A 22,023-nucleotide genomic window follows, 5' to 3' on the forward strand; every position below is an offset into this window, starting at 1 on the left:
ATATTCTCCAAAAATCATGATATGGAATTATATGGTGATTTCATATCATGATTTGAGATAGTTTAATACAATAATTGATCCATGAGTTTATATTTTGTTAAAACAACCTCACATTTATATCTACTAATTATTTGTTTCATATGTAAATAAAATTTATAATCACATCATTACTTTTTAAAATTTATTATTCTCACCAACATATAGTCACTTTAACTTTAACTCACACCTCACGATTGTGAAACTTTTCAACATTTACTTGAAACAATTAACCGGCATGTTAAAATAGTTGCCGAGGCAATTAGCAAGATGGCACCAACATTTATACAACCAAAAAATATGACTGGTGTACATTCCAAAATCCGACATAATACTTGATTTTGGCCTTGGTTTAAGGTAAAATTTCAATCACATTAATAAATTTATTTTATGGCCTTAATAAGTGAACATTTATATTTTATATGTAAGTTATTAGTAGTTAGTTACATATTTCCTATCAACTTTGTTTAAAGAGATAATATTTATTTTATGACTTTGCATTGTCTTGGAAGCACTATTTTTATTACTCTTACAAACATTATTTTTATGAAATGCATTCTATAATGCTTCCAATTTATTTTATGTTCACTAAACTAATATTGATGTATTTTTTATTTGGCAGGATTGTGTTGATGCGATTGATGGAACATATATAGAAGGGGAGGTTCCTAAAGCGGTGCAACAAGCATATCGTATTCGCAAAGGAAGAAAATGACAAAATGTCTTATGTGCTTGTGATTTTGATATGCGATTTATCTTTGTTGCTACTGGTTGGGAAGGTACTGCACATGATAGTAAAATACTTGAGAATGCACTTGTTGAACCAACGCCACAATTTCCATTTCTGCCACATGGTAACTTTAAATTATATCCTTAGAATAAATATTATTTATTTACACAAAGTTGTCTCATTTACGTCACATACGCTTTTAGTAATTCTTTATAAAATATTTTTTGGTAGATAAATATTATGTTGTTGATGCTGATTTTCGAAACACAAAAGGATTTTTAGCTCCATACAAAGGACAACACTATCATTTGCAAGATTACCGAGGAAGTGAAAGAGAGCCTCAAAATGCCAAAGAAACTATTTAATTATAGGCATTCATCTCTGCGCAATGTGATTGAGCGAACTTTTGGAGCTTGGAAAAATAGATTTAGAATACTGAAACAAGGCATGAACCATTATGATATTGATACACAAGTGAAAATTATCATAGCTTGTGCAGTGTTACATAATTATTTGCGAGAATGCCAAAGTAGTAATAAATATTTATGGTCTATGAGCATGAAGATATAGTTGCGGAGGATATTGACCAACAAATGGCTCAAAGTAACAATGTTGGTTCATCTTCTCGGTCACATGATCGAGAAATGCAAGTTCAATTGAGGAAATTGTCCGTACTATGTGGGAGGATTATATTAAAGACTAGTACACTATAATTTATGTTCAATTTTTTTTATTAAATTAAAGTTAGATGAATTTATTACTTAAGTGGAAAACAAATAATTTTGTAATAATTTATTATGCGATTTTATAATTTTTTATTTATTTGATAAGATTGAATAAACAATTGGGGCTATTTTAATAGTTTTACAACTTATGATATTTTATGTTTATGAGAAAATATACAACACAAAAATTCCATATCGCATGTCCAAACAAACCTTCAATTTCATCTCATGATACCATATCATGATTCCATATCATGATTGTAACGACCCTAAAAACGAACTAGTGAAACTAGAGCCTCACATGTGAGTTTGGAGTTGAGAATTTGATGAAATGATGAGAAATGACTGTGACGTTCGGAAACTAGTCATTTGAACTAGTGAGTTGTAAGGGTCAACTTTAAATGGTCATATCTTTTAGCTCAAAATGAATTAGGTGGACCTTTACCTATCCAATTAAAGGTTTCTGAGTCCTCTTTTCAACGCCACCGAGTTTGCCCAATTCTGACTTTGGAGTAAAAAGTTAGGCCCAAAATAGTGAAGCACTGTCCAAAAGGACGAGTTTAGACGGGTTTAGTGAAAACTTTTAAGTTTAATTTTGTGGGTCCTTAATTCTTTTCCTAAGTTTAGTCCCTATTATTCTTTGACTTTCCTAGCAATTATAAAACCCTTTTTGACCAAAATTCTTCCATTTAAATCACTCCAATTAGGAAGAAAAAAAGAAACCCTTCCTCTTTCAAAAAGGTTCTCTCTAGAACCCCATGGAAGCTCAAGGTGAAAGATGGAGCTAGGGTGGATGGTGACTACTGATTTCTTCTCCAATTTCGTTTGGTTCTTGAAGATTAAGGTATGGGGACTCTTCATCTTTGATTCCTTCTTCAATCAAAGAGTCAATCCAAAAGATTTCAAAAGTTGTTCAAAAACTCAAAATCCTAATTTCGATTCTAGCATGGGTTCTTGCATTAAATGATTTTTAATGATAATTTATGTTATTATTGATGTTTATTGATGGTTTTAAGAAAGAAAATTTCATGAACCCATGTCTTTGCAAGTTTCCTAAAGTTGGCTTATAAAGTGGGGTTATTGTTTATGATTGAAGGATGATAGAATTATGCTTAAATTGAGTTGAATAGTTGATTTCTATTATTATCTATGCTTATCTATTGTGAATTATTGGAGAGTTGAGGAATGGTGATTGTGGTTTTGGAAAAAGGTAAGCTGGCCTAACTTCATTGTTAATGTAGAATTGATATAGAATTGTGATAGATTAATGTGTGATCCACTTATGGTGGAGGTGTCTACTTATGTAATGTATTATGATTATGGCCTTGAAGGCATTATATGAGGAATTGAAGTGTTGACATGATATCATATATGTGAATGTGATGCAAAGGATTGTGATGAGGTGTTTCGGTAATATTCTAATTGGAATTATGTATAACTTCAAAATTAGATGACGGATATATATATATATATATATATATAGGTGTATATGTATGCATTTTGGGCAGCACACAAATTATTGGGCAGCACCTTTAAAGGACAGCTGCCCAAGGGATAAACATCACTTGTTTGACTATATATTTTCACCCCTCCTTTAGTAATTTCGTTTTCCTTAAGCCTTAGGACCTTAGAAACTTATCAAAATAGATTGTTCTTCAAAATCACAAGAGAAAACTTGGTTCTTTTGGCTAGAATTCGAGATACACACTTATTTTTGGTAAGTGACAAAATCTGTTTCTGAGCTGGGTAGTGTTTGGTATTTTATGCATATCTCTCGATCTAGAACTTAGCTTGCAATGAACAAATATGATTTGGAAAGCTAACTCGTATACCTACAACTCTTATGTTTATGTAAAACGCTAACTTAACTGTTATGGATACGAAATATGGGACGCAACACAGGGCAAGTTCTGCCCAGATTTCGGAAATTGAAATCCTGCATGTTCAGCTGTAGTGTTTTGAATATATCTTTTTGTACAAAATGTATTTTGTGGTGATTCTTGTTTGTTTGCAACCTTAAGATGTAGTTACATCTTTCATGAAGGTTATAAAGTCTAATTTTACCGTTTTCCTGTTCAAATCTAACTTGCGACTTGGGGTACTAGGCTGGACAGATTCACTGTTTTGGGAGCATAATTGTATTTGTACATGCTAAACTTACTTGCGATAATGATCCTGTTTTACGTCGACATTACTGAGCTAAAAGAAGTTAAATAAGTTATGTAATTATATTTTTAAGGTTATATATACTCGTGTACAAGCTGAGAACCTTGATACGTTGGTCGGGCTATGGTTTGAATTCTTGATGTTTTGTCGGACTGTTTCTATGCTAACGCTCGAGGACTTGTACTTGTACTCTTGTTATTTTCTTGTATATTTGAAGGGTTATCTTGATACCTTGGTTACTTTTGTCACTTGGCATTGTCATGTTGGTATCCCTTAAGGCATTAAAGATGCTTGTGTAACTCGCCCACTTGTACGGATTGTTTGATCACCTAGCACTCTTGTTGGGACCTTGTCCTTCTTGTGGCTGTGACTTTGTCACGCTTGGCATGCCTCTTGATTCGGATCACTTGCCATCTTGACTCTGGATTTTTAGCTCGTCTTATGAATTGAAATTGTCCATTTTAAGTACGAACTAGAAAGTCATTTTTAATATGGTTCTTGGTTCTCTTGATTATTGGGCTTTGACCCTTCTTGATACAGGGCGCCGACCCTTCTTGATACTTGCTTGTGCTTGGTGTGACGATATAATGTATATATTGGGCGAGTCTTGCTACTGAATCTCTTGGAAATTGGTGCTATGAGCATTCTTGACACTTGAATCTTTTAAGTGTAGAACTTGATGCCCTTAATGTGAACTATAGTTACTTGATAGGTTCTACACCGTGTAGGTAGTAGTATGGGATGCTATCTACACATGACACAAGTAGCCTTTGAAGGTGTTAAAGTGAGTTCTCTAAGTCTATATGACTAAAGTGTGAAGTCCCTTAAATGCATGAATGTGTCCTAAATGACTTTAAAGAAGAATGTTGACTTATTGTCTAAATAATTTGTTGAATGAATAGTTTATGTTAATGAAGTGAGTTACTTGGTATGTTAACTTGAAGCATGATGGTTCTTGTCTATAGTAGCCTTGAGGAACACTTAGGTGTGTATGAAGAGGTTGTATGGGCGGCCATTTCATGTCTCACTCAAGTGTGTCTTAGGGTAACTTTAGATAAGGGTCTTTGTATGATGAAATGAGTTACGTGGTGAAAATGTTGAGTATGTCTATAATGTGGTTTATGTCTTATATGTTGGTTTTGTCCTATAATATGTCTAATATGTCAATGTTCATGAAGTTTTACTAAAATGGCATAAGGCATGACTTTCAACCAAATGTCCTTTTTAGCATGTTTTTGCATGGTCTCCATACTTAGTACTTAATTGTGCTAACCCCTTTCTTTCCCTTTTTGGACTAAAGTGTAGGGATTTGGAGATGATGACATGTCATGGCTATTTGATAGGTTTCTAAGTGTTGAAAATGAAGACTTGGTGAGTCCTCATATATTCGAGGACAATACCCAATATGTTCTTTTATGTCTTTTTAGTATTGTTTAAGTTGTGTATGGGATTAGTCCCGAATTTTGTACTCTAAAGTATTAGATGGTTTTGAGACATCATGTATAAAGTCTAGAAAGTCTTCCGCTTGCTATATTTTTTTTTTATGTAATGTTTTCTTGGTAAAGAAAGTTTTTAATTCCTTATGGTTTTAGTGTCTATGCGATGAATGAATGCTAAGAGGCTTGTATTAGACCTCTTCGAGGTCGAGTACGCCGGTTACGACTAGGGGGTGCTCCCGGGTCGTGACAATGATACCATATTATGATTCCATATCATGATATCATATCATGATACCATATCATGATTCTATATCATGATATCATATCATGATTTCATATTATGATACTATATCGCATGGCCAAACGGGCCCTAAGTAATGCTTTACCTCTTTTGATATTTCTATTCTACTAGGCTCATAAAGATATCCATCATTTTCAGTTATAAAAGTTAGCAGCTTATTAAGAAACCTCTTTACAAGATTAGTAAATTTATCAGAGAAGGAGTTGGTCGTCCTTATAGAAGTGAAGAAACTTCTTTTCTTAGTGAGGATTTTTAGATTAAAAGTGAATGAAAGAATTGGGTTACTGATGGGTTATAGGGATTTTTTAAATTTTGGGTGGGTCTTTACTTGAGTTGGTTATTTTAATTTCAATTTTTATTCAGAATTTTGACTTTTTTTTTTATAAAAAAAATAATGACGTGGCCGAATTATAATTAGCCATTTGTAAAAAATGGTTTTGCAAAATCACTGTTAAAAAATAATGGCATGAATGAGCTTTTTTTTAAATGGTAATGGCATAGATGAGCCAAACTTTTAATGGATGACATAAATAAGCCTTTTCTGAAAGTTCGATGGTATATTTGAGCCTTTTTCCTTAAAAAAATTAAATAAGACTCTAATTAGATTGACTTAAAAATTGGTCAAATTATTTTTAAATAAGTTTTAAATGACTTTAAAAATAAAAAATAATAATTAAAGAGTAGGTTTGCCTACTTTTATTTTTTGACTTAAAAGTCATAAGTTTGATTTTTTTATTTTTTCAACTTAAAAGCTACTGTATTTTTTTTTGTAAATCAATCCAAACGGGCTCTAAATATATAATTTAATTAATTTGTGAATCCCTAACAAAATTAATTGATGATATAGTACTAAGGAATGAGTCATGAACCTCACTATCAACAAAGAAAAAGGGTCAAATATATTTCTTTATTATCAGAAATTATTTCTTATATTTTTTTGTTCAAATATACTCCTCACATTATACTTGGCACGAACATTATTTTCAGGCTTAAAATTATTCATCATTTATACTTTGGTACAAACATAATTTTGAGGGTTAAACTTATTCATCATTAACGAATTGCTAATTGAGCGCTTTGTTTGGTAGACTGTCAAGCAAATATTTTTCTTTTTTTTATATATAAAGGGCAAGCAGCAATTGTTGAAAGTTGAAACCGGAAGTCAAAACCAACCTCATTGCTATTGAGCAACGCTCTAAAACATGAAGATGAAAGAAATCGACTATATGTAACAAGATTTGGAATTTAAGACAAAATGTATATAGCCTTTAATTGTCTAATTTAACAATTCACAATGCAGGTTTGATTATGGCATAATTTGTGTTAACTAATGGAACATCATCACCTTTCAACATGCGCTCAAGCTCTTTGACAAATATTTCCATTGCAAAGGCAGGCAAACACATAGGAACCACAATCCCATTTTCACCATTCTTGTTTCTAAATGGTATGTAAAAACTAGCCATACCAGGAAAAGGTCCTACTCCTCCTTTAGCGGGTCCACCATACACCGCCATCCCCCATCCAAAATCTACTTCTCCGAATCCCGCCCGAGTCACGTCTGACACGAGAAAAGTCCGAACCACAGCGAAATGAGGCCTCCCTTTAATCACCATCAAATCCGCTACAGATTTCATGTATTCTTCGGTCACGTCCGACTTTGCCTTCTTCACTAGCTCCAGTGCATATCCTAGTGGATTTTTGACCAATTTCTCCGAGGTCGCGACTGCTATGGGGAACGCAAAGGCGTTGCCGTAGAAGCCATTAGGTAAGGGTGGATTGAACTTGAAACGCGCATTGACAAGGCAAAGTACGCGAACTTCCTCTTCAGGATCGGCTTTTAGAGAAATTGTTCGACAGCGCCAAATGACTGATGTGAGCAGTTCAAAAGTGGAACATTTGCGCAAATGAGGAGGGAGAAATCGACGAAGTGCTGACACCTCAGAAGGGCCAAAAAAGAATGATTTGTGAACCATGTCATCTGATGGGATAATTGTACCCTTTGTATCGGGAACTTCATCGTATTCATGGTGTGTGCGTGTCACTCGAGGCGGATTTCGAGCATTTAGCAATTCTCTGCACCAGACTGGAAGTGTAGATGGAGCAGATGCCCCGCGTGCCATTTCACCAACGGCAGTCATGAATTCAACAAGACCAGTTGCATCACTAATCGTGTGGTTTAATCGCACTGCAAATATGAAACTACCACACTTGAGACGAGTTACCTGCATATAATTCATTGGTATATATCAAATATTGAAAATTAACCAAAAAATTCTTTGTCTCGACACAACATTTTTGTCATGAAAAATGCACTACTCTGAGCAAAAAGCCAAACACAAAATCTCCCTGTTCATGATTCTAACACAACGATCTCACACGTTAATAACTGGGTTCAAAATTTAATACTGATAGACATAACTACCTGAATAAGAAGCAGAGGACAGTTAAGAACTCCAGCAGAGCCAGGAGCATCATAAAGAAGCTCTTCCAAACACGGAAATGGAGGCTGAAGTTCATCTCCAAATTCTTCAAGCGTAACATCAGCATCCGCCTCCACAAACATAACTCCTTCCCCGGTGCAATCCACCATCAGTTTCCGGCCATTTCCTTCCCGGAGCCGACCAGCAAACGGATAAAAAAAAACAAGTGTTTCAGCTATAGCTTTTTTAATAACTTTTATAGGATCATGATTTCTTCCCGTAGAAGAATTCGAATACGAATCCTTACGATAAAAGTTAATGACCGGAATTTGGAATCGAAGACCTTCTTGATCATCAATGTCTGATAGTAATTTAGTTTCACGTGGAGTTGGCTTTGCTGGAGCAATTAGCTCTGTTTTTTGCCTTCTCACTGTGAACACTAATTGTGATGATGATTTCTTAATTGAATCCATCACTGAACAAAATGGAGTAATCGAGATATGAAGAAGAATATTTGGGATTAGTGTTTGTGTACATAATTTCCTAAACAGCATAAGCTATATATAGAGCAAGTAGCAGGCTACTTGCATGTTAAAATAAGGTAGTTTATATTACTACGTTAGTCTTAATTTTATCTGATGGCTCTTAGCTAGACATAAATTATAGTTCTCTCTCAATTTATATCATTGACACAAAAAGAATGATATATTTTTATATTTAGTACTAATTGTTTAACTTTAATATATTTATTTTATTTTAATGAAATGATTTATAATCCGACAAATTAAACTCCTTTGACTTAAACCACAAGTTTTAATACGTAGTTTTTTTTTCTTTCTTAAACTTCGTGTTAGGTCAAACTAACTCATAAAAATTGGGGGAGAGAGAGTGAGAAATAAAGTAAAATTTTAAAAAATTGTAGTCTAAGAATAAATTATATATCATCGTAATAACAACACTATATCTAGTAATAGTTTTACAAGTGAAGTTTGAAGATGGTTGGATGTATTAAACAGGATTTGGCTCCTCTCCATTTTTCTTCTTTCCATTTTCCCCAAGTTCTTGCTTGGATGTGAGGCACATGACATAGGTAAAAATTAATGGCTAAGATTTGATTGATTATAATAAGATTTTAATTATAATTTAGATAATTAATATTTCATAAAAATAGTAATGTCACAATCATACATATATATATCTTTTCCATAAATATATTATAAAAAAAATTCTCTTTTTTCTAATTTTTTTCCTGCTAGTATTATCATCTGTTTTTGTCCTAAATATTTTCTATTTTTATATTATTTTTTTCCTGTGAGTATTTTTGCTATTAATTATATGTGATAACCAATTTTAAAGAGAAAGATCAAAATTGCAATCTAACACTAACTCAATTTAAAAAAAAAAACAGAAAGTAAATACTCGTAGAGAAAAAACAATAGAAAAAAAGAGAAATTTTTTTATAATATATTTATGGACAAGATAATATATTTGTATGATTGTGACATTACTATTTTTATGAAATATTAATTATCTAAATTATAATTAGAATTTTATTTTAATCAATCAAATCTTAGCCATTAATTCTTACATATGTCGTGTGTCTCACATCTAAGCATGAACTTGAGGAAAATAGAGAGAAGAGAAATGTAGAGGAGCTGGATCCTATTAAACATTACCCTTCCTTTTGTAAGGTAAAAAGTCCTTTCCGGTAGACCCTTTGCTTTAGAAAATCATTTTAAAAACAATTTTAAAAAAGTGCAAGAGTTAAATGCTATTATGAAAATATTGAAAAAAAAAAGTACTTATATATAGTTTAGCAATAAGAATAACCAAAGTAAAAAAAATAAATTAGAAACTAGAGTAATATGTGCTTATAAATTATCTCATTAAGTTATATAGAATGAGAAGATTATTAAATTATCGGAGTATTAAATAAAAAAATACTTCTTTCGTTTTAATCTGCTTATCATATTTTGACATGAATTAAGATATGTTAATATACCAAAATAACATTTAACTTTATGTCTTAAATATGTCATGCAGAGAGATAATCTAAAAAATTTTTTTTTTTAAAGAAAATTAAAACAAAAAAATTACGGATTTGGCTCCCCTCCAGTGGAGCATCCGTCCAGTTCGTCTAGTTGGAGGTTAATTTTTGCTACATGTATCCCTCAAATTAATAGACTGTTCAGATTATTTGCTAAAACCAACCATTTAACCATAGTCAACATTATCTTCCTTCTCTCTCCACGGATTCCCAACCTTCTCCTTTCCCTTTCAGATCTACAAAATTGCACACTGAAAAATTCCATCAAGTTAAAACTCAAATCAGAACCAGCGGGTACTTTCAATGGTATATCAGGTGAAGATTTGAAGTATTTGGAAAAAAATTATGCTGAAATTGCTCTCATGACAGGCTAGTAAGTATGGAAAATGGAAGTTCATGGCCCCTTATCACATCAATTGAAACCCAGGAGAATTCTCTACCCTATAGAAAGCTAAAAAATATTACTTCTTACTCATGTAGCCAGGTGCACGAGTTGAAGCTTAATTGAAAATTACGATGGTGTATTAACTGGGTTTGATATATTTTCTTAAATTTTCATATATGAAAAGGAGGATAGAGTTGGAAGACGAAAAAATGAAAAGGATTATACTTTAATTGAAATTCATCAATAGTAAAAAAAAATCATAACTTTACATTTCACTGGTGACCAAAACAGTTCTCTTTTCCTTTCTTTTAAAGTAAAAAATAGAGAAAATACGATGGGATAGTATTTCGCGTTTTTCTTTACTTGATTTTGCAAAATTTTATAACTTGAGTTGCTCTTCTTCCCTTTTCTGATATTGAATTATTCTAGCAGAGGAAAGTGGATTGTAATGGAGAAGTAATACTCCCTCCGTTTCACAGAGAATGACCTCCTTTCCTTTTTAGTCAGTTTCAAAAAGAATGATCTTTTTCCTTTTTTGGTAACATTTTATTTTTTGCTTTTCACGTAACATGTTTAAAATTTCAAGATTAAGGACAATTTTGTACATTTGATATAACTTTAATTTAGGATCACAAGATTCAAAAGTCTTCTTTATTTACTTAAATTTCGTGTCAAATCAAATAAGGTCATTTTTTATGAAACGAAAAGAGTATGTAATTATTAACCATAGTTAAAATGACTGTTTTGGACAATCAAATCTGAACCATCTATTAATTTGAGGGACACGTGTAGCAAAATTAACCCCCAACTGGAGGAACTGGACGGATGCTCCACTGAAGGGGAGCTGAATCCAAAAATTACTTATTATTTTGTTTTTTTTTAATAGAAAAAGTAACACATGGAAATGGTTGTCAGAATCCAATTTCACGGCTGCTGCATTTATTGACTCTATATGAGGATTTGAAATTTGACTAATTAATATTAATCATCTAGATTCTAATATTAATAAAAAAAGTTTTCATACTCAACAACTGGTTAGTAGTAATGATTTATTTTATTTTTTCAAGTTGATTTCTTCAATTGGTTATAGTCCTTTTCAAGTTTTTGAAAGGGTAGTTATATGGAAGTGTATTTAAATCTATATTTAGTGTCGACAAAAGTTTAAGCTTGTATGGGTTCAATAAGGTAATGTTTAACTTATAGGAGCAATACGTACTATCCTCATTTCACTTATAAGTCAATTATTTAAAACATGCGCACATGTTATAATTAGCTAACATATTGCATATAAAATTTCTATAAAATGTATTTTCGAAGTACTTTCTTGAGCACTAATATTATGTCACGAAGTTATCACGATTTCGAGAGTTAAATAATTTTTATGTGATTTTATATTGAATTGTAATATTTTTTGTAAGTTTTCAAATATGTAGATATTATGTTAAATATATAAGCGGACTTCTAAATTTACACATTTTTTAATTAATTCCATTTAGACACCTCAATAAGACCGTCCTCTTCTTGAATATCATACCCACTCAAAAAGTGTCTATCAGACACACCTGACTAATTTATCGTGTATTTTACTTTTTTCGAGTGCATAAATAAGAGAATTGATTGTTAATGTGTATTTTACAATGGTCTTTGAGACATAACTGCTACTTTTTCCGAGCATGTGAATTTGAGTAATTTTTTTACATCCAAATTCGTAATCAAAATTAAATATTTTCATTCTCATAAACCACTTGACATATATGTATACAAGAAATTATACCAAAGCTGCATGTAAGATTTTTTGGCATATAAAACAAACTCTATGGCCTTTAATTTGCCAAGACATTTTGGATCCATCATATAGTGTTTAAGAAAATTACAAAATTACAGAATTATAAATTACAATTGAAAATAAAATGAAGAAATTAAAATCTCTTCGGATTGAAGTGCGGATAACTCGCTCTCTTTAAGGAGATTCGAGTTTACTATACCAAACATTTTTCACCGGTCCAACAATAGTCTTCTTGACTTGTCCCCTCTACGATACAATAGCCTAATCACAAAACATAACTCAACAAACTCTAGACAAGAGTTAAGTAGAAAGCTCCACAATTAATAACAACTCTTTTTTTTACCAACTTTTATACACTCTATTTTCTTGTCTCCAAAATAAATGAAGATAATAAAATAATGGGTAAAGGATCAAATATGCCCCTAAACTATTCGAAAAGGTCTAGATATACCCTCCGTTTAAAGTTTGGCTCACTCATGCCCTCGCCGTCCAACTTTTGGTCTAATATGCCCTTATGGGCGTTAGTTGATCTGCTGGATATATCCAACTCATTTTTCATTTTTTAAAATGTCACATGGAATTGTCATGTCATTTTGACTTTACTACATGACATTTATATGAAAATGGAAAGGGATCAATTATGCCCCTAAAAAATTCAAACCCATAAACACCTAATCTGACCCATAAATCAACCCCCTCTTTAAATAAACTACCCGATCCGTTTTCAACAATTTTGTTTAAATTTTTATTTTTTTCGATAAATCCCAAAAATTAGTAACTTATTAATAAAAAATAGGAAAAATATGAAAGAAATATAAAATTAACGCCAAAAAATCACAAAAAATATTGTAACCTTAAATTCAACAATTTTTTTAAATTTTTCTTTTTTTTTTCAGTAAATCCCGAAAATGAGTAATTGATTAATAAAAAAAAAAAAATTAACGCCAAAAAATCACAAACAAATATAGTAACCTTAAATTCAAAAATTTCAACAATTTTTTTTTAATTTTTATTTTTTTCGACAAAATTTGAAATGGGTAATTTATTAAAAAAAATAAAAAATAAAAAAATTGTTGAGATTTTTGAATTTAAGGTTACTATATTTATTTGTGATTTTTTTGCGTTAATTTTATATTTTTTAAATATTTTTTATTAATCAATTACTCATTTTCGAGATTTACCCAAAAAAATAAAAATTTTAAAAAATTATTGAAATTGTTGAATTTAAGGTTACAATATTTATTTGTGAATTTTTGGCATTAATTTTATATTTTTTTCATATTTTTCCTATTTTATATTAATCAATTACTAATTTTCGGGATTTACCGAAAAAAATAAAAATTTAAACAAATTTATTGAAAATGGGTCTGGTAGTTTATTTAAAAGAGGGGAGGTTGATTTATGGGTCGGATTAGGTGTTTATGGGTTCGAATTTTCTAGGGGTATAATTGATCCCTTTCCATTTTCATATAAATGTCATGTGGTAAAGTCAAAATGACATGACAATTTCATGTGACATTTAAAGAAATGAAAAATGAGTTGGATATGTCTAGCATGCCAACTAACTCCCATAAGGGCATATTTAGACCAAACGTTGGACGACGAAGGCATGAGTGAGCCAAACTTTAAACGGAGGGTATATCTAGACCTTTTCGAATAATTTAGAGACATATTTGACCCTTTACCCTAAAATATTAAATAGTGAGAAATAAATGACCTAGTGACCCAGAGATTATATTTATAAGAGAGGATCATGTGAGAGGCACATATATTACATGTCAGACAATAGTTGTATGAGATCCTTTCATATTTTGCCAAGTGGAGACTGGGTGTCACGTCCCGCCACTTAGCAGTAGAATTTTGCGTCCGGATAGGGGCGGAAGGGTCTAGAGTTGTGGAGAGGTTTCCGGAAGACTCTAGAACCCTTTAGATTATTCAAGAAGGCTAGAGAATTCCTTAGAATTCTCTAGAATAATTTAGATAGTTTGCAAGAAGGCCTTGGAATTCTCTAGAGTGTGTGGAGAATTCTAGAGAGGGGCTTTTGTGTAAATAAGTTTAGGGACTTAGGAAGTAATTTAAAACTGTACTTTAGTCCCTAGGAGTTAGTATAAATAGGTGGTGCCATTCATTTGCAAGGCAACAATCCAACCAAGAATCCAACCATCCAAGTTGTAAAGCAATCTCCAAGCAATACAAAAGCCTTCTTCCAAATTCTCTAAGTCTTCCTTTTCATTCTCTTAGCGATCTTAGTTTCAAAGGGCTTACTTGAGCTTACAAGATCGTGAAAGATTCGTGAGTAAGTTGTCAAGTGCCGCACGGAGCTTTAGTAAGACTCTAAGTCCGTGACACTGGGTCTCACTAAAAAAGAAGAAGTTAAAAGACTCCATTTTTGAAAATTTTTATAGTGGTTGAGGCATAACCAACAATAGTTGTGTGAGGACACCATTTTATTTTGACAAGTATTTTTTGTGGGTCCCTTTTATTGTACACACTTTCTCTCTCTCACACTTCCAATTTCTCAAATTTTACCCTTTCATTTACCAATATTTTTACAGTTTTTTTTTTAGTCCTACCTTTAGTGAAAAAAATAAATTCATACAATTATTTATTTTGTGCTTTCACAAACTCATTTGTTTGACACTTTTTTTCTATTAATTTTCATAACCCACGAGAAAAAAATGAATCTATAAAAGTTTCGTTTCACATTTTAAGATACTAAACATAAAGAAAATCTTAAACGAGAAACACAAAATCAATATTGGCAATATTTATTGGATACATGCCATAGAAGTGGAAAATTTAACAAATCTGAAAAAGAAAAGATAATTGAGTGTATGATATCATTAATACATTATTATTAATATTATTCATAAATAAAAATAAAAAAAACATATTTGATAACTAAGAATTGAGTGATTGAAATTGAAATCTCAAAAAAAATAAATAAATTAATGACTAAAATTTAAATAATTAAAATTAAATTATATATTTAAGTGTAATAAAAAATGTCGATTGAATTTTAGTAGTTCAATTGGTTGATTACATGAATTTTTACTTTATTGAAGAAATTTCATTTTTTTTTCAATTTCACTATCCTCAATTTTCTTGAATTCATCCAAAAATAAATAAATTTAATTTTTTTCGACATATTACTTTAATTTCCCCTCAAATAAATAGTAATAGATATATAAAATATATAATAAATACCGTGGGTGAGTTTCAAAGTTTCTAAATAAAATTTACACTAAAAATTAACAAGCAAAAAAAAAAAGAAAATAAAAAGTACTCCAAAGAAAAGATTAAAATTGGAAAAGAAAAAGTAGGGAAATAAGTACATTATGGATCCCACAGTATACATGTGGCAGCCAAATGAAGCCTCACACAACTCACAGTATGTGTGCCTCGCCCAGAATACAATTTTTCTCCATTTCTTTATTCTTTTTCTCCAATTCCATATCTTCTTCTTCTTTTCCGTTTCTTTTTGTAATTTTATTATTTTTCGTATTAATTAATTTATTTATCAAAAGTTGAAATTTAATTATTTTTAGTAGGATTAGCTGTGATTTAGTTTGGATAATTTTTTTATTAAATTAATTAATTTGTTTCAAATGTTGAAATCAAGTCAAATTAATTTAGTCGATTTTTTATCACTTTATTTTTTTTAATTTTTTTTTTCTATTTGGTTTTGGTCGATTTTTAGAAAATATATGATAATATAGGATCCTTCAAAAAAATGTATGCATTATCTAAAAATTTAATTATTTAAGAAATATGATAAATTCGTTCCAACGATTTTTTTTTTACAAAAAGTTAAAAATTTAGTTGGGATATACTATGTCTTGATGATGCTTGATTTGAATAAAAGTAATCAATTAAAAAAGACATGAGTTGTTTTGAACATGAAAGTTCATTCTTGACATTATTAAAATAAAAATTAAAATTAAAATATGAAGTAAACGCAAACAACATGATTATTATAAAGAGAAACACATGAATAGAATAAAGAATTTTTTTAAAAAAATATTTATAACATTTTTTAAAATTTTGAAAAAGTTTATATATATATGATGAAAAAAGTTATATTAAAAAATTAATGTATAATCTTTTTATAAACAAACACAAAACAAAATATATAAATTCTCATATTTCGTATATATCATTCTATAAAGGCATAATACATAAACATGCCCCTTAACTTGACGTCAACGCTATTGCCTTTAATTTTGGGTGTGCACGAGTAGACACTTAAACTTGTATAAAATTGAACAAATAGACACATACGTCCTACATGGCACCCGACATGAGAATTTTATATCCTACATGGCGTCCTACATGTATTATGTCAAGTAGGACATGTATGTCTACTTGTTCAATTTTATACAAGTTTAAGTGTCTACTTGTGCACACTCAAAATTGGAGGGCATAGTTGTTCATTGAAGTGAAGTTAAGAGTCATGTTTATGTATTATATCTTCTATAAAATATGTACAGAAAAATAAAAGGTCCAATTTTATGAAATTAATACGCAAAATTTTACGATTTTTTTATTTGTAATTTCATTACCTTCAATTTCTTCCATTTCATTAAAAAATTAAATTAAAATTTTCTCGCCACATTCACTTTAATTTTTTTTTCAAATATATAATATACAAATGTAAAATAGGCATATTAGACATTTTGGGCAAGTCTCAAAAATTATTTGTGACTTCGACAAATGAAGTAGCTTACAAAGGAGGAAAAAAGAAAGTAGAAAGGAAAAGTTTAAAATGAATGAAAAAGAGTAAGTAGATGAAAGAAAATGAAATAGATAAGGTATGGATCCCATTTGTACATTTGACAGCCAACAAAAGCCTCATACAATTGACAATAAGTGTGCCTCTCACATAATAAAATTTTTCACAAAGATGGCATCAAATAATTTCCATCAATTGTCATCAACCGACAAAATAAAGTAATGCACCAAAAAAATTGTAATTACGCAGGAAAGGAATTGGAAAAAGCACTCTTAACATAATTTAATAATATTAAAATGCTTTACAAAACCAACATATATAGTAAAAAAAATATTGCATACGAATTACGATTAACATCTCATAGTGCAGGTTTGATAATGGCATAGTTTGTGTACTTGCCTAATGGATCATCGTTACCTTTCAACATGCCATCGAGTTCCCTAACGAATATTTCCATTGCAAAGGCAGGCAAACATACAGGGACCACAATTCCATTTTCACCATTTTTGTTCTTAAATGGTATGTAAAAACTAGCCACACCAGGAATTGCCCCTACTCCTCCTTTGGCCGGTCCACCATACACTGCTTTCCCCCATCCGAAATCTACTTCTCCGAATCCCGCTCGAGTCACGTCGGACACGAGATAAGTCCGCACCACAGTGAAATGAGGCCTCCCTTTCATCACCATCAAATCCGCTACCGATTTCATGTATTCTTCAGTCACGTCTGACTTAGCCTTCTTCACTAGCTCCAGTGCATATCCTAGTGGATTTTTGCATAATTTAGCCGCGGTCGTGACTGCTACGGGGAACGCAAAGGCGTTGCCGTAGAAGCCGTTAGGTAAGGGTGGATTGAACTTGGAACGTGCGTTCACAATGCAAAGAACGCGGACTTCCTCTTCAGGATCGGGTTTTAGGGAAATTGTGCGGCAGCGCCAGAGGACTGATGTGAGCAATTCAAAAGTGGAAGATTTGCGCAAATGAGGAGGGATGAATCGACGAAGTGCTGAGACCTCAGAAGGGCCAAAAAAGAATGATTTGTGAACCATGTCATCTAATGGGATAATTGTTCCCTTTGTATCGGGTACTTCATCGTACTCGTGGTGTGTGCATGTCACTCGGGGTGGATCACGGGAGTTGAGCAATTCTCTGCACCAGACAGGGAGTGTAGAGGGAACAGATGCCCCGAGTGCCATTTCACCCACAGCAGTCATGAATTGGACAAGACCGGCTGCGTCACTCATCGTGTGGTTTAATCGCAGTGCAAAAATGAAACCACCACACTTGAGACGAGTTACCTGCATATAATTAATTGATATATTGTTAAATAACAATTCAAGTATTGAATATTAACAAAAATTTAAACTATTGGCAGATAAATCCAGTATTTAAACTTTATGGGTTCGTGATGCTAAATAACTGGGTTCAAAATTTAATAACGGGTGCATAATTAAGTTAGGAAAGAGAAATGATTAGTACCTGAATAAGAAGCAGAGGACAATTAAGAACTCCAGCAGAGCCAGGAACATCATAAAGAAGCTCTTCCAAACAAGGAAATGGAGGCTGAAGTTCATCTCCAAATTCTTCAAGCGTAACGTCAGCATCCGCCTCCACAAACATAACTCCTTCCCCGGTGCAATCCACCATCAGTTTCCGGCCATTTCCTTCACGGAGCCGACCAGCAAACGGATAGTAAAATACAAGTGTTTCAGCTATAGCTTTTTTAATAACTTTTACAGGGTCATGATTTCCTCCCGTAGAATAATCCGAATCCTTACGATAAAAATTAATAACGGGGATTTGGAATCGAAGACCTTCTTGATCATCAATGTCTGAGAGAAATTTAGTTTCATGTGGAGTTGGCTTTGCTGGAGCAATTAGCTCTGCTTTTTGCCTTGTCACAGTGAATACTAATTGTGATGATGATTGCTTAATTGGATCCATTATTGAATAAAAATGGAGTAATCGAGATGTGAAAAAGAATTAAGAAGAAGATTTGGGATTAGTGTTTGTGTACATAATTTCCCTAACACAAAAGCTATATATAGAGGTAGTAACAGGGGTACAATAATGTATGGCAATTTTCATGAAATTGTGTCACACTGTGGTAGTAAGTGGCGATTTTCAATGGACCCTCTTAGAAAAACATTTTCAAAACAATTTGAAGGAATACAAGAGTAAGATGCTATTAAGAAAATATTGAAAGAAAAAAAATGGTATTGATACTAGTTCGGTTTGATTTTTTCAATTTTGGTTCGATTTGATTAGGTGGTTTTTAAACTGTTTTTTGGTGTGAATGAAAAATAAAATGAGGACAAAACTAAAGTATAAGACACTTAAAAATTTAAAATCATGTTAAGTCATGATGTATCTCATGGTGAAACACTTATTATGCTTAAAAAATCATATTTGTCTTGTCAATAACATTGTGCCTCCAACTATTGCTCGATGAAAACAAAGACGATACGGGTTTCTTTACTTGACATAGACCAACAAAAATACGCTTGAATTCCTCTTGAGAATTAATATTTGAATTTAACTATCTGAATTATAAATCTGTTGCTATTTTAATTTGTTTATGAATTATATATATATTTTATTTAAAAAAATTAATAAAAGTTCGATTCTTCGGTGACCGAAGTTTTGAGACCCTTACACTAAACGCTGAATCAAAGAACCGAATTGTTGACAAACAAATACTAACACCAAATTGAAAACCGAAAAATTAAAGAACCAAATTAGTTCGGTTCGGTCCAATTTTTGGACATTTTTGCCCACCCATAGTTGTTTCTATCTTAATGAGCTGGTCAAAATTCTAATCACTTCCTAAATCTCATGTTCTGTGACACTCATTCCTCTTTAGTCCTTTCTAAAAAAAGTATTTTTTTACTATAATTAGAAATAATTTAACTTTAAAATTCTGACTTGTCCTTAATGAAATGATTTATACCACACAAATACCTAAAATTGTTTTAAATCAAAGTTTTAAAAATATATAATTCTAAATATTGTAATAAATCAAATAATGACACATCAAATAAAACAAGAAAAGTACTTAATTACTAGCTGACAAGGAAATGGTTGTTAGAATCTATTGACTTGAAATTGACTTGTTACTTTATATGTTATTTGAAAAATATGTGTTAGTGTTTTCATACTCTAACAACCAATTAGTATTATTGGTTTATTTTTTATTTTAATTTTGTGTTGATTTCTTCCAATTGGTTAAAGTCCTTTTTCAAGTTTTTGAAATGGTAGTTATATGAAAGTGTATGGAAATTTCTATGTAGTGTCGAAGAAAGTTTAAGCTTGTAACTTTAATTTAATTAGGTAATGATTAACTTATGAGTAACTTACATAAATCCTATTAGTTTAGGAGTTAATTACTTAGATACAATCTAATTTATAGTATTATGTATCCTATCAGATTTTGGTGTTTCCAGATACATGTATCTCGGATATATACATGTGGTCAAATTTAGGTGTATTTGTTCCGGATACATAGTAAATCTCGCTCGCCTCTCTCCCATTTCGCTCGCCACTCTCTCATGTATCTTGTATCTCAGATACATCTGAATCACTCCAAATAGTATCTAGTGCGTATCTGATGAGATTTACATGTATCTGGGATACATATAAATCTCGATCACCTTCCTTCCATTCTCGCTCGCCTCTCTCCCTATTTTTGTGTATTGTAACAAAAATACATGTATCTAAGTGTAATATATGTAGGAAACTCTTAAATAATGGTAAGATACGTAATATTTTAAAAGTATAAGTAATAATAGTAATATATATGATAGTGAAGTATGTCTAATTATGTAGTTTTTTCTTTAACTTATACACGAGTAATATTTGTATACGTACTATTCTCACTTCACTTAGAAGTCAATTATTTAAGGCAAAACGCATCATTTCAAAATTTGCAAAAAAAAACAACAAAAAAACCCATGATCTGCGTGAAGACATTGTTCGTATCAATTACCATGTGAAAATATTATATTAAAGAATAACTAGTTATTATTTGTTGATTAGTGAATATTTATAAAATTATGTGTATTTGAAAGTCTATAATCGCAAACACTTATTTATAAAAGAAACATGAAGACATGAGATTTATCAATGCAGTTCCTTAGGATATTCTGATATCTTGTTTATGAACTATGATTTGCTCATTTGGTAAGATTGTATAAGAATTTAAGAAATTTTGAGTGTTTCACAATTTGAGGAGCTTTTATGTTTATAAAAAAACATACAATTTAAAAAATTCAATTACATATCTAAATAAAACTTTAACTTCATATCAATTTAATTTCATATCATAATTTTATATCCCACCCGGAAACAAACCCTTAGATAGCTGAACCTACTATATGAAGAGTGTGCACTTTATTTTCCCAAGAATATAACTTTTCTGCCTATTGTTTGAGTCTTGGGGCAATTATTTACAGCGTCAATAACATAGATAGTGTTTTCCTTTTGCTAATAATCAAATCTCAAAGCATGGTTCGGTAACATGTTAGAGTTATATAAGTATTAATAATTAAGAATTAATTATGAGAAATTTATGTATTATATATTATATATAAATTCTTCATAAATTATACATATATTAGTTATGTGAGTTTCTAAATTGTTAACCAAACACCGTATTAATTTTATATATGAAACAAAAAAAAAACTTATTTCTTAACTAGTTATCAAATGTGGTATTACTTATACATGATTTAACATGTATAACGCTTATGCAAGTTTTGTATATAAGTTTTATTTAATATTTTAAAAATGGTTGATTATTATTTTAATTACTAGTAATTGATATGGTAAATGGTTGTTATACTTGCTAGGAAGCCTCTTGTAAATTTCATATTACATTGACTGGAAATATATTTGATACTTAATATGAGGACTTAGAAAAAGAAATTATAAGTATTTTCATTCTCAACAACCAAATTACCTTTCATTAGTGGCGCATGAAACCAAACAAGGCGAAATATTTTTCTCTTTTACAAATTCTTACCCATTTTATTCATTAAACTCTAGCTAATCTTCTACGAACAATAATAATATATTCAATAAAATCTCATAAATAAAATTTAAAAAGAATAAAATATATACATATTTTGCCTCTACCTTTACATAATAAAGACATTTCTAATAGATATATCTTCGACTCAAAGGAATGTAACTGACGCTTGATTCTTAGTAGATTTTTTTTATAAATAATAGTAATATATTTGATGTAATATTATAA

At 30.9% G+C, this 22,023-nt stretch overlaps 1 protein-coding gene and 1 pseudogene across 1 annotated transcript; both read right to left on the reverse strand.

Moving 5' to 3' along the window:
• Positions 1 to 6,684: 6,684 nt before the first annotated feature.
• On the reverse strand, positions 6,685 to 8,357 carry LOC125877101 (benzyl alcohol O-benzoyltransferase-like; annotated as a pseudogene).
• An 8,668-nt stretch (positions 8,358 to 17,025) lies between these two features.
• Positions 17,026 to 18,767, reverse strand: LOC125877107 (benzyl alcohol O-benzoyltransferase). Its single transcript, XM_049558427.1, has 2 exons — positions 18,249 to 18,767; positions 17,026 to 18,067 (listed from the first exon to the last, which is right to left on the reverse strand). Exons 1-2 carry the CDS (start codon positions 18,711 to 18,713, stop codon positions 17,129 to 17,131), a joined length of 1,404 nt encoding a protein of 467 aa, XP_049414384.1. The 5' UTR covers positions 18,714 to 18,767; the 3' UTR covers positions 17,026 to 17,128.
• Positions 18,768 to 22,023: the final 3,256 nt, after the last annotated feature.

Source organism: Solanum stenotomum, chromosome 9 (assembly GCF_019186545.1).
Source record: "Solanum stenotomum isolate F172 chromosome 9, ASM1918654v1, whole genome shotgun sequence".
In the NCBI taxonomy this organism is placed as follows: domain Eukaryota; kingdom Viridiplantae; phylum Streptophyta; class Magnoliopsida; order Solanales; family Solanaceae; genus Solanum; species Solanum stenotomum.